General features: G+C 43.0%; 1 protein-coding gene across 1 annotated transcript in view; it reads left to right on the top strand.

Annotated features, from left to right (window-relative positions):
• The window catches only part of AGO3 (Argonaute 3), a 43,017-nt gene that overhangs the window by 14,226 nt on the left and 14,698 nt on the right, over nucleotides 1-14,093 (top strand). The window contains exons 9-14 of the mRNA XM_080269772.1: nucleotides 2,768-2,864; nucleotides 3,480-3,653; nucleotides 4,950-5,128; nucleotides 6,025-6,219; nucleotides 9,960-10,184; nucleotides 12,168-12,256. Of these exons, the coding sequence (XP_080125898.1) occupies nucleotides 2,768-2,864; nucleotides 3,480-3,653; nucleotides 4,950-5,128; nucleotides 6,025-6,219; nucleotides 9,960-10,184; nucleotides 12,168-12,256 (959 nt within the window). The remainder of the gene's footprint in view (nucleotides 1-2,767; nucleotides 2,865-3,479; nucleotides 3,654-4,949; nucleotides 5,129-6,024; nucleotides 6,220-9,959; nucleotides 10,185-12,167; nucleotides 12,257-14,093) is intronic.

The following is a 14,093-nucleotide window of genomic DNA, read 5'->3' as shown; positions in this document are numbered from 1 at the left end:
CAGCAAGTCCCTGGCCACCTCCCTCGATGAATAACCGCCTCCTCTCGGACTCTGACAGTAAGAACGATTTCCTGAAGCACTTGCAGTACACTGTTCCTGAAGTCTTGCTCTGAACTTAGTCAATAACACACACAAGTCTGTTCTCTTCACAGTGTGCACTTTTGTCTAAATAATGCTCCATTGTAACTTACTAAGTGTTGCACTTTAACTTTTCCCATTCATATAATTTTCCAAAGCCAAAACAAACAAGTCTATTTACATTAAATTTTGTTTCTATTAAGTCTTTTCTCTCACAGCTTTAAATCCTTAGCACAACACACTGTTTTTTTCACTGCACAACACTCTAAATTCCCGTGTGGTCTAGTGGAGAAGTTCTTGCTGTTTATTCACTGTCAGAGTCTGAGAGTATCACTGGCAGGCGACCTAGGGGTGCATCGCTGGGTCGTGGTGATGGCGTACCTACTGCAGACAACTCTGAAGACAGCCGCAAACTCACGTCGAGCGGTGACTCCACCGTGGCTGATGTGCTGGGCTGTGGCTCGGAGCATGAGGGCTTGTCTTGGGGAGGCAACGGAGTGGAGCCAGGGCTGGGCACAGCGGGGGTCACAGGCCTGAAAAAACTGTCAGTGGTTGATTGACGCAATGACTGACGATTCTGACGATTGATGATGCGCTCCCTGAAAGCACGCACTTCCTCCACGAGTCCCAAGGGCCCTATCTCCCTGTCGCAGTCCGGGTGTTCCAGGTAGTCTAGGACGAACTCTAGGTGCTCCCGGAGTGCGCTCAGCTTGGGGATGGCTGGAGTACTGTCCTGCTGAGAGGAGTCCGCATCATCGTCGCCTGCAGCGTCGGAATCTTCAAGTTTGGTACTGACACCTGCAACCGAAGACGCGATCTCGATATCAGACAACGTCTGATACCCAGGATCGCCCTCGTCGTCGTCCAACCACTCACGAACATCGTCCACATCAACATCGTCGCCATGTGTACGTAGCCGTGCATGGAAGTCATCCACATCAAAGCCTAGAAAATCGTACTCCACATTCGTTCCGAGAAGCAGACAAGACCAACCATTTTCCAGAGTCTTCACAGGGACTTCCTTCCATGCACTAGCCCAGTTGTACAGCACAGACTTGATGTTGTAGCAGCGAAGGTTTTCCAAAGTCCGCTTGCCTCGTGTGTCTCGTCCCTCCCTGCGCTCGTCCTCGTCCTCGAGAACAACCATCACCTCGTCCAGGAACTTCCGACGGTATAGGTGCTTTGTTGCCACGATCACTCCTTGGTCCATTGGTTGGATGAGAGCAGTCGTATTAGGTGGCAGAGACATGCACCTAATACGGCCATTTTCAGCAACCAAGTCCTTGTCGGACGGGTGGGCAGGTGCATTGTCGAGAAGAAGGAGGGCCTTTACCTGGTCGTGCGGGATTCCCAGTGTCTTCGTCTGGTAATGGATGACCTCCTTGACGAAGTGACGGTGAAACCAGTCTTTGAAGATCACAGCTGTGAACCATGCCTTCAAAGAATGGTACCAGACGACAGGAAGGACATCCATCACCCCACGAAGGCACCGAGGCTGCTTTGTGCGGCCAACAACAACGGGCTTAAGCCGGTGCATGCCGTTAGCACTGGCACAACACAAAGCAGATATCCGTTCCTTGGAAAGCTTGCGGCCAGGTACACGCTTCTCCGTCTCCTCGGCTAGAGTGTTCGTTGGCAGCGAGCAATAGAATAGGCCAATTTCGTCAGCGTTGTAGACTTGACCGAGAGTTAGGCCCTCCCTGTCGATCAAGCCCTTCACCTTGTGCCGAAACTCGTCAACTCCATCCTCATTAGCGTCCAATGCTTTGCCATGTGCTTTACGGTTGGTAAGGCCATGCTGCAACTTGAACGCGAAGAGCCAACCCTCGGATGCCTTGAAGTCTAGGGCGTCGTGAAGCCTGGCGAACTTCTCAGCAGCAGCCTTCAGCTCCGTTCCACGTACCATCACACCAGCAGCACGTTGTTGTCGATACCAAATCAACGTGGATCGGTCGATTTCTGCAAACTTGGGGGTAAACATAACCTTCCTTTCCATGTTGCGTTTGCTTCTCGACGAGAAGTCAGCCGTGTACTGCATGAGTTTGTCTCAGGACCTCTTGATATCGAACAAAGTAGACCGGGCCGGGTTAAACTCGCGGAGAATGCGGGAAGAAGACCACCCCGCATCTACTTTCTCCAATATCTCCCGTTTCTTCTCCAGAGTCAACACCACTCTCTTCCTTTTCTCAGGTGACGGGGCCATCATCACACACACTAAGAGGAGGCCCGAGAGCAGCAGGAGGCCCTGCAGCAGGTAGGGCACCACCACAAAAGTGATCACGTGGGCAGCCATTACGACGAACGTGCACTTGCGGCGAGAGACAGGCGGAAAGTGGGGAGGATGCAGCGGCGCTCTATCGGACGTCGGAGGAATGACGCGCTAAAACAATGCTCTCCCGCGCCACGCGCGGTAAAAGTTCAAATTACGGATGGGAAAAAAAATCTCTTTTTTGGGGGGGGGGGGGTTTCGGACCATTTTGGGAATGTTGGATCCCAGGACGATTATGTCCGGGTAGTGGGGATGTTCGGTTATTGGGCGTCCGGATATTAGAGTGATTACTGTATTTCATTTTGGGGGGGTTCATGGGACACTGTTTTTGCCTATAAGAATTTGTATACAATGAAATATTGTTTAGCTTCAACTTATCTTGTTTGGTTTAATCATCTTACCTTGCTTTTCTTTTCACAGGTCACATACATTGATTACTACAAGAATGCTTATGGCATAGTAATCAAAGACCCAAAGCAACCTCTGTTGTTGAGCAAGTTCAAGAAAAAGGACGTAAATGAGGTGAGAAGCCATGCAGAGTTTGTTGTCATTGAGATTTTTAGTGATTTTGCAGGTTTTAATCCCAGCTGGAGCAGGATATAGTATAAAAAGAGTTTGAATATCGTTAAAGGAGACTGCTGATCTACCATAAGAACCGCTGTCATATAAACACACTCCTGCCCGTACCAATAAACCAGTCCTGTATGAGACAACCCTAGCATGTATTCAGTATAGATGGTGGGTGTTAGTGCTGAAACAGTGACATGTGGAGGTGTATGGTTTGTAGGACTGCTGGGCATCAGGGAATTAACTCATAAGCCAATGCCCAGAGTTAGACACACACACACAGATATGCCATTATCATCATCATCATCATCACCGTCACCATCACATTACCACCACCTCTACTCTCTGTCACTCAGTATGTTTCCTACATATCCTTATCATCATTATCACTATCCCGTTACCACCACCTCCACTTTCTGTCACTGCATCTGCTTCCTTGCTCACAGATAGAGAGGAAAATATTGTGTTTGGTCTCCTCTTCATTCTGTCATTCCATTTGTTTCCTCACTCAAGAAGCAGAGGAAAATTCTGTGTTGGTCGCCTTCACTTTGTCTTTCATTTCCACGCTCACAGAAGGAGAGGAAGATATTGTCACTGGTGCCTGAACTGTGCTATATGACGGGCCTGACAGACACCATGCGCTCGGACTTCCGTGTGATGAAGGATGTGGCTTTTCACACCCGCATCACACCCACTGTCAGGCAGGCGGCTCTTAGGAAATATATCAGCAATGTCAACAGTGAGTTTGCCTTATTTAGTGCATTCACTTGATGAGATAGGAAAAATTATGTGTTGATTAAGCCCTTCACTGCTCTGATGTATGAGTATTTATTTTTATTATTATTGTCACTCTCATAAGTCAGGACCAACTTGCCTAACCCAGGGCTCCTATGCTCCTCATGGGGCAACGTAGGATTGGATGATGGATGGATGTTATTATTATATTATTATTTATTATTATTATTATTATTATTATTATTGATATTATTATTGATATTATTATTATTTATTATTATTATCCATCCATCCATCATCCAGTTCTGTGTCGTCCAATGAGGAGCGTAGGAACCTGGGGCTAGGCAAGTTGGTCCTGACATTTAAGATGAGAGTGACCAGCCTCACTCATCCCTGAGTGACAGTACGTGAGCAATAAACCCCAACCACCCCTTGGATATAAACCTACACAGGCTCAGTCTTATTATTGATATTATTTTATTTTTATTATTTTTATCATTATCATTATTATTGTTGTCATTATCTCTTCGAGGAGTTAATAGAGGCTATACTTAACCCTCTAGTTCACAAAGGCCTTTATTCTGGTTGCACAAGGAGGCTCCCTAACACCTCTTCCTTAGCAGTTTAGTTTTGGATATAGCTGGTTAATATTCTTTTGTATGTTATTAATGCAGAATATGGACACGTTTGAAAAATTTTCATAGCAGTGAATAGGACAGAAAGGTGCAATAACCAAAATAAATCTCTTAGGAAAAGGTGTTAGGGAGCTTCTGTACCAAAGAGAATACAGACCAGCATCCCCTTAGCTAATTTGTTATTCCAAAAATTAGATAGCTTGTACTAAATTACTGATGTTTTTTAAGTTGAATAATTTATCATATATTTGAGTCTCTGTCTGAGTCTGTCTGTTTATCTGTTTGTCTATAGCCATAATCCTGTAAGGGGTGGCCACTTGTCTTTGAATTAGTTATTTTATAGGGAGAGGGACTAAGTCTTCACCAAGCCACTTGTTGAATAGAAGTACAGTACTAAATATGAATATCCCATATGAAGTATTCAGTGTCAGAGGGGTGTTTTTTTCTGAATCTTTAAAACCAAAAATCTGCACACTGTATTAACAAAAAAAGTTTGTTTACACCATTTATTTCTCTCTGTCACAAAAAAAACAAAATAAAAAGAATAAATTGCATTTAAAAAAATGTTGTTTTTACCATTTGTTTTTCTTTATCTTAAAACTCAGAAGAAAAGAACAGTTTTCCCCCCCAAAAAAAAGTGTTTATACATTCATTCTTTTCTGTAGGCAATCCCGAAGCAAAGCAGATACTAGCAGACTGGGGTTTGCACCTTGAGGACAACACAGTGGGTGTGGAGGGCCGTTTGCTCGCTCCTGAGACCATACACTTTGCTAGTAGAGATGTGGCTGGCTCACAGATGGCTGATTGGGGACGGGAAGCATGCAGGGAGAAGGTCATTGTGCCGGTAAGTGAATGATTGGTAGTGTATAATGGTGAGTGAATGGAAGTGTGGCCTGCTTAATTGGACATTCTTTGTTTAATATCTCTTTCTGTTGTGTTTTTCTGGCTCCCTGGATGCTATCTTAACCCCAGTCTAATATGGTAAAAGAGGTATGGATGATAACGATGATGATTTGTTATACCCTGACATAGATTGCTGACTCCTTGCAGTTCAGTTGATGGCCAAGTGTAGTCAGATTGGAGAATTGAGAGTTATCACTAGTAACCAAGGAATCTTTTACTTACGGTATTTCATAACTAGGGCTCATGAAATTTTAGAAACCATGAGTTAGTATTGAAGTTGTATAAGAGATCACTCACCCCTTTCAGTTCAGTTGATGGCCAAATGCAGTCACATTGGAGAACTGATTTGACTAGTAAACAAGGAGACATATTCCTGCTTTATAACTAAGACTCACTGAATTCAGCAATACTGACTTGGTATTTATATAGTAGGGTAACCCAGTTCTGTCACTTGACCCTTGAAATCATGGGTGTCCTTCACAGACCTGCTATACTATACTGTTCTTTACTCTGCTATTCTGTACTAATCTTTGCGATGCTGTATTATGCCGGTGCTGTAGCTTAGTATGCAGTATTATTTTCTTACATAATATTTTGTAGTATATTATCATGTACCATTTCTTACAGTACCATAATACTGGTACAAGTATATTTACTATGTTAATACCATACTGTGCTTGTTATGCTCTATGAAACTATCCTCAGCTGTGGTGCACTATATTTTTATACTATAATTTACTGTGCTGTCCTGTCTCATGCTAAACCTTACTATACGGTACTCCACACTACTTATACTACATACCATATCATACCAGTACTGTATATTTGTATCATCAGGTGGATATCAAACCAAAAACATGGCTGATCCTCTTCTCTGCTCGTGATCAACCTCGTGCCCAGAAGTTTGCTGGGATGATGAAGCAGGTGTCACAAGGGATGGGCATCAGGGTGGGTGAGCCTTCGATGGTGCTGCTCCCCGATGACAGAACAGAAACATACGTCACCTCACTCCGGCAGTGCTACCACAACCAGGTACATAGACAGCCGCAGTTTTACTTTATAGGGCTGTCATCAGTGTTCTTGGTTTTATTTCACACCTCTAAATGTATAGGTAGGAATTGAATGGCTGCCACTGTCCCTTGAAGGTACTGTACTGCCACGAGAGTGAGATATGACTATGGCTTGCATTCTCATCAGTTAAGGAAGCTTCCCAACACCTTTTCCCAAGTGAGTTATGTTGCCTAAACCCTACTGTCTTATTCTGTGTTACGTAAATCCTCTCAATATCACCATTTTGTGCATAAATAATGTGCAAGAGGATATTAACCAGCCTTATCCAAAAATAAGTTGCTAAGGAAGAGGTGGGAGCTTCCTTAACTGACAAGAATACGAACCTGCATGCTTCATAACTATAGTAGGACTCGCCTAAATGTGCGGCTGTGGTGTGTCCCGCACCTGTGTACAGTGTTGCCACGTTTTCTATACTGTTATCTCTCTCTCTCTCTCTCTCTCTCTCTGTCTCTTTCTCTCTCTCTCTCCTGGCAGGAGTTGTGAGCCACCCTGAGTACTTTTGATGCTTTTATAAGTTATTTATAATTGTGCTTTCATTTGTTAATTTGATTTTGTTATATTTAGTGATATTTATCATTTTTTGTATATGGCGACAGATGACCCGTTATTGCAGTACCATGATTGATTTTCATTCATTCATTCTCTTTCCCCTTCCTCCATCTCTCTCTCAGCCTGACAATGCCTCCACCACCATCACCCCCCGTCATGCCGACAATGCATTCAACCTTGCCCCTCTCCTGCCTGCTTCTCTCTCTCTCTCTCTCTCTCTCTCTCTCTCTTTTATTGCAAGAGACATTTTGGATTATTCCTCGCCCTTAAAATTACGGTAAAAGCCAGTAAATGTGAGCATTTTTCCCTAGCAACACCTGTACAAGCTATGCTTGGGCCTATGGAGGTACTTACTTTACCTTAGGCCAGACTGGGTGTGTCAGTGTTGCCACTCACAAGAATTATATGAATTATTTCTTTTACTTTGGATATTGGCATATTTCTTCTTTTTTCAGGCTCATTATCTTATATCTATAACTGTGATATTATTACCCACCCTAAAACTACGCTAAAAACCATTAAAAGTGACTACAATTTCTTTTAGCAACACTGTACAATATGTATGCCATGTTTCTGTGTTACTGTATAAATATTTTATGCATAATAAGATTACTGTTGATTCATCCATCTAAATACACAAGTGTAAGTTTTATTCATATGAATTTATCGTATTTGTGATCCCTTGTACATAAATAGCTTCCGTTTCACATCGCAAATTGGGGAAATGTGGCACCATTGTACACAGGTGCGGGACACACCACAGCCGCATATTTAGGCGAGTCCTACTATAGCCACACAATCATCACTCTTAGATGGGAAACATTACTTTCTTCTGAGTGATTGCACATGAATTCAGAGTCTGAGCTGTGACTCTCACATTGTGACATATCGTATTATACTTCTCATTTTTTTCCCCCAACAGCTTCTAGCAATTCTTGGGAGGCATTTAGCTGGTTTTAGCACCCTGTTTAGCTTCCAGTTCATGGAAAACATCAGCTGTGTCATGGCCAATCCCAGTATGAGGATTACCTAACAGGAAACTTGGCATCATTTTTGTTGTTGAAATCAAAACTGACTTTCCAGCAAAAGCTAAAATTAATATTTTTAACATAGGTAATGGCTTAGAATACTAAATGAATGGTTTTGGATTCCCATTAGCAGTGTGATGTCTTTCCTAGTCTGAATTACTGTATAAAGTTAACAGTTGAGAAACTATAGGCTATTTTTAAGAAGAAGAAAAGAAGAAAGATAGTACTTGTTGCTACAGGTTTGCACTGTACAGTGGAGGTTATGTTTATGGAGGATGACAGGTAGGTGTGGAAGGTGAAGTGTGAATATCAGGGGTGGGGTTATGGGAGGTAGATTGAAAAATACCTGAGATGTGGTCATAGAGTGACCTCAGGCATAAAGGACTGCGTAAGAAGGCCACCAGAGATCAAGCAGCATTGAGGGCCACCATTAGGTGATCAAGGCCAATGCATGCAAGTATGTTGGAGCCTATATAAGTGATAAGATACAATACAGAATACTTCAGCAGCACAATATAAGTTTCCTGCCTGGTAAATTCAAATATTCAGAAAGGCCTCTCATACTGAAGGGGTTTGATTAGGCTGTATCTAACCCTTCCATTTAGAAAGTCGACTCTATGATGCCATAAATGATTTTTTTTTTTTTTTTTTTTTTTTTTTTTTTTTTTAAGGTGACAAGAATGTAATAAGAAAACATCCTAGGGTTCAGTGGATTAATTGCAAACAGTATTGTGGCAAGATGAACTGAATAAGGAGGCTGTCAGAGATTGAGCAATGTGGAGAGCTGCCATTAGGTGACCAAGGCCAATGCGTGGAAGCATGCTGAAGGCTTTATAAGTGAAAGGAACAATGCGAAGCTGTGTGAAGATGGGTTAGAGAGGGTAGTTAAGTTTCATGTAAGTTTATGGGAGATGCTAAAACATGAGTTGTAGATAGGGATGGGACTGGTGATTGATGAAGGAGTTTCTCATGTATGATATATGCTGATGTTATGTTCTCCGATAGTGAATAGGATCCTTGCACACTGGTTCAGAGGTAATGTTATCAGTGTTTATGGCATGGTTTGATGCTAAATGTTTATAAGAATAAGGTGATGTATATTGAGGTACGTGATTCTCATTGTGTTTTGTTGGTTGATGGGGAGAGTAACTTGATTTGGTGAATTCCTGCTCTGTAGTATGAGGCATTATACCAGTTTGTTGTTGATATGGATGAGGTGGCCATGGGATTGTCTGGATGTAAACCTGATGGACTCCTGGCTGTAGTTGCCCTTCTCCTTCATTTGATCATCCTCCTTCTAGGGACAGGAGGTTTAGGGAGATTTTGTATAACCATTCAGTCCCACTATGTTAAGGCATCCGTCTCCAGCATCATTTCAGTTATATTCAGCATTTTCATGGTCTTTCCCCATTTTACTAGGCAGGCTGTTCTTTAGTTCTTGTTCTGTGTTGTGTTTCCCTGTTTTCTGGACCCTCCCTCACCTCATCTTTAGTTGGGATAAATTGGGTAGGATGATGATACTGTTTCTGCTGGTGCTGGTAATGATGATGATGATGATAATTTTCTACCCTCTATAATCAGATGTAGCTGGCAGTGATAATCTTCCCATCTCAGTGTGATGATAATATTGGTAGTGATTTCTGTTCCATGTAATCAGATCAGGCTAGCAGTGATCATCCTAATTCAGTATGGTGACGATGATGATGATTATCTGTCAACTGTAATTAGATACAACTGGCAGTGATAATCTTCTCAGGTAAGTGTGATAATGGGAATGATTATTATTTATTATTACAAGAGATTGAGCTGGCTCGATGAATGTTGTGAGAAGAAGTGCATGATCAGGGATTTGGCACCTTTTTTAATGTGACGGCATCGGATTGACTCTTAACGGATATATTTATGTGAAGCTACAGAACGTGGTGAAAGTTTCTGGCATATCAGATAGAGCGAGGATTCCAGGGGCTTGAATGATGTGTGAATGGAAGTGTGGCCCATTGGATTGGGCAAACTTGGGCTGTCTGGATGTTGGTAGGGTGGGAAAGGAGGTTTGGATGATGACGATGATGATGATGATGATGATGACATGTATTTATTTATTTATTCATTTATTTTCCCCCATAGATACAACTGGCAGTAATCATCTTTCCAACTCAGCGGGAGGACCGATATTCAGCCGTGAAGCGCCTGGCCTGTGTTGAGCTGGCCCTCCCCACCCAGTGCATCATCTCTCGTACCATCAGCCAGGAAAACAAACTTCGCGCCGTCACCCAGAAGATTGTCTTGCAAATCAACTGCAAGCTGGGAGGGGAACTTTGGTCCATTAAGATTCCCCTCAGTGGTGTTATGGTGAGTTGGGGTGTTTATATTTCTATCTATCTATCTATCTATCTATCTATAGCCCGACGCCCTAATCCCGCAAAGGGTGGCCGCAGACAAAACGCCTCCAAGTCGCTCTGTCACCCACCATTTGACTACCCTCTTCCCAACTCACTCCCCCCTCCCTCATATACCTCTCAACTCCATCCCTCCACCTCATCCTTGGTCTACCCCTCCTTCTCACTCACTCCACCTCACCTACATACACCCTCTTAGTCAGTTGTTCATTCTCCATTCTCTCCACATGCCCAAACCACCTCAGTGTATTTCTCCTAATTTTCTCAACCACATCCACCCCACAACGTTCCTTCACAACGTTTATATTTACAGTAAAAAAATAATCCCGTTAAAAGAATCTTGTAAATAAATCCTGTCACAAAAAATCCTGCCATCACCCCTACAGACAGCAACAAAAATCCTTCCATCACCTCTACAGACAGCAACAAAAATCCTGCCATCACCCCTACAGACAGTAACAAAAATCCTGCCATGACCCCTACAGACAGTAACAAAAATCCTGCCATCACCCCTACAGACAGTATGGTAACAAAAATCCTACCATCTGCCGTACAGGCAGTAACAAAAATCCTTCCTTCATCCCTACAGACAGTTACAAAAATCCTGCCTTCATCCCTACAGACAGTAAGAAAGATCCTGCCATCACCCCTACATATCTTACCAGTGACTTTTCATAACTAGCCTCATGAATAATATTAACCAACACTAATGACTTTATTAGGCCACAGATTATTGTCATCAGTATCAATTGCTTTGGATTCACCAGATTTGTTTATAAAGGCAGCTTTCCATGCTGCTTGATCTGTGGCTGTCTTCCTATTCAGTCCCTTAACCCTGAGGTCACACTCTATGACATTCCAGGTCTTTTTCGGTCAGCCTCTCACATTCACACTTCTCTTCTTCCACTGCCAGTTATCATCCTCCATCTTCTCAACATGCCCAAACCATAGAGTTTCATCACCTTTCTTCATGACTTTGGTTTTCATAAGCTAAGCTCCCCTGCTTTCATTGCACATGTTTGCAAAGTGGATGAAGTTGAAGTTTCGCAGCCTTCTTCCTAAATATTCGCGCATGGTATTGTTATGGGAAAATATTCTTTTTTGGCAACATGAACAATTACATTTTTCCCTCATTTGGAAGCTTTGTAGGCATATAACTTGTTTCTCACCTGAGGATCTGTGGAACTGCTCTTCTTCCTCCAGAGCCAGGATGCATATAGGTTAATCAGTATGTATGTAGTGCAGTGAAGAAAGATTCATCTCACCAGTTTGGATACTAGACATCTTGAGTTCTTCCTTACTGTCATATGCACCTCCTGATATCTTTAGATCTCTCCTTTTTGGATAGATGTCTTGAATTCTTCCTTACCATCATATCCACCTTTTTCCTCAGTTGTATTGAGGAGAGGTAAATTGAAATGATTTGGGCATGCTGAGAAACAGTTGAGTGTGGAAGGTGAAAAGCGTGAATGTTGGGGTAGGGTTGCGAGAGACAAACTGAAAAAGTCCTGGGACAAAGTCGTAGAATGTAATCTCAGCGATAAGGGACTGAATAGGGAGGCTGCCAGAGGTTGTGCAGCGTGTAGAGCCGCCAGTAGGTGACCAATGCCGAGGCACGCAAGTAAGTTGGAGTCTTATAAATGATACAAAGCATGTGGCATTACAGGCATGTGTCCTCAGGCTCGTGTGTCCCAGTACTACCTTCATGCTTGTGTGTGCTGGTTAGGGGCAGTTCAAAATGCATATCTTATTTGCTTTTATAGCCTCATAATTGATTAATAATACATAGATGTTTTTTTTTTTAAATGCTATCCCTGCTCTCTTGTGCTGTATTAAAGTGAGTAAAATAATCTGGAGACAGCAAGAATAAAATAGTCATCATGTGAAGTGCTTAGAGGTGTATTATCCTCACACACTAAAAGCAGGATAATTACAGGTTTGTGGTGTTGACATATACCATGATCCCAAAACACGTGGAGACTCTGTTGTTGGGTTTGTAGCATCAAGCAACCAGACACTTACCAGGTACTGCATTATGTTACTTTGTTCTGTATTGTTACCCTCTTATGGTAAGGTTTCCTGTACTGTACATCTCCAGCTTTCTTTAGTGGAATTTCATGTTTTGTTTATTCTGAGAGGATGGAGGATGATTGAGGATGAGAGTTGAGTGCGCAAGGTGAGAGGTGTGAGTGTCAGGGGTGAGATTACGAAAGGGAGACTGGAAGAGATCTGGGATGAGGTTATTGAGTGTGACCTCAGGGATAAGGAACTGAATAGGGAGGCTGCCAGAGATCAAGCCATGTTGTAAAAATACCCCCGCTAATACCAATACACCAGTCCTGTATGAGACAGCCCTAGCAAGTATTCAGTATGGACGGTGGGTGTTAGTGCCGAAGTGGTGACATATAGAGGTGTATGGTATGTAGGAGGACTACTGGGCTATGGGGCCAGGCTGCGAAGCCTATGCCCAGAGTCAAGCACATTTAAAAAAAAAAAAAAAAAAAAAAAAAAAAAAAAAGCAGTGTGGATAGCTGCCATTAGGTGACCACGGCCAACGTATGCAGGCATGTTGGAGCCTTTATGAATGATACGAGATTCTGAGGCTTGAATGGTGAGTTAATTTAATGTGGGTAGACAGAATATTATCTTGTTCTATCAGTTTTTTCTGGCTTTCTGTACCCTACCTCATCCTACCTTAGGATGGGAAAGGATATTTGGATGATGATGATGATTTTATTTATATAGTTTTTTAATGAATGTATTATCTTAAGTATGCGCCCATCATCCACTCACTCACTGTAGAGGTGCCATATGATCTCTACACTGAGTGACAAGCCAAGTGGTTTCCTGTACCCGGGAAACCATTTACTACGCTGGGTGGTAACCATATAACCGGGGTTTCTGGCAGGGTTAAGTGTCCCCCACATTCCCCCATCCAAAATCACTTAATCATGGCAGTCATTTCAGAGAGCCTCGGAGGGCCCAATACCTGCCCAGGGCCCCAACCAAATGGGCAGACTTGCGTGGCCATGTGGTATGTGAGAGGTGTGAATGAGGAGAGCAAGAGAGTGGAAGTGGTGAATGTGTTCAAGAGTGTGAGATATGCTGTGATGGCATTGTGTGAAACGAAGATGAAAGGGTGTGAAGTGGAGGAGTGGGAGGGTGTGAAATTTGTAAGATCGGGAATGAATGGGCGAGGAAGATGCAAGGAAGGAGTTGCTTTGTTGATGAATGAGGTGTGGCAGAGTGGAATGAGAGACTACAAATGTGTTAACTCGAGATGCATGTATGTCAAGTTCAAGTTTGAGAAGGTGAAAGTGGCAGTGATTGTAGCATATGCACCATGTGGGGACAGGAGTGAGAGGGAGAAAGACAGGTTTTGGGATGAGCTGGGTGAAGTAGTGGGAGAAATGTCCAGGAGTTATAAAGTGATTGTGATGGGGGATATGAATGGAAGAGTAGGCACTGGTCCTGAGGATGACATAATGGGTTGCTGTGGAGTACCAGGAGAAAATAATAATGGGAAGAGACTAAAAGATATGTGTCAGGAGAGGAGGTTGTGGATTTGTAACTCTTATTTCAAACACAGAGATGCACATAAATATACATGGTATAGAGGGAACGGGGATCGTGTTGAAAGAAGCCTGATTGATTACATGCTCGTAGAGAGGTCGATGATGGGAATGGTTGCTGATACGAGGGCTGTGAGAGGACGATGTGGAGGTCTGTCAGATCATATGATTGTGGTATGCAAGATCAAGCTGAAAGGAGTGAGATGGATCAGGAGAGAGAGAAGCAGTCAGGGAGAAAGACTGAAAGTTGAGAAGCTGAGGATCAAAGAAATGGCAGATGAATACGGGAC

This window comes from Coenobita brevimanus, chromosome 37, assembly GCF_032717465.1.
Source record: "Coenobita brevimanus isolate Jiangsu-jjx chromosome 37, ASM3271746v2, whole genome shotgun sequence".
Lineage (NCBI taxonomy): Eukaryota > Metazoa > Arthropoda > Malacostraca > Decapoda > Coenobitidae > Coenobita > Coenobita brevimanus.
Note: the sequence above shows the minus strand (reverse complement) of the source record. Positions and strands in the feature narration are given on the sequence as shown.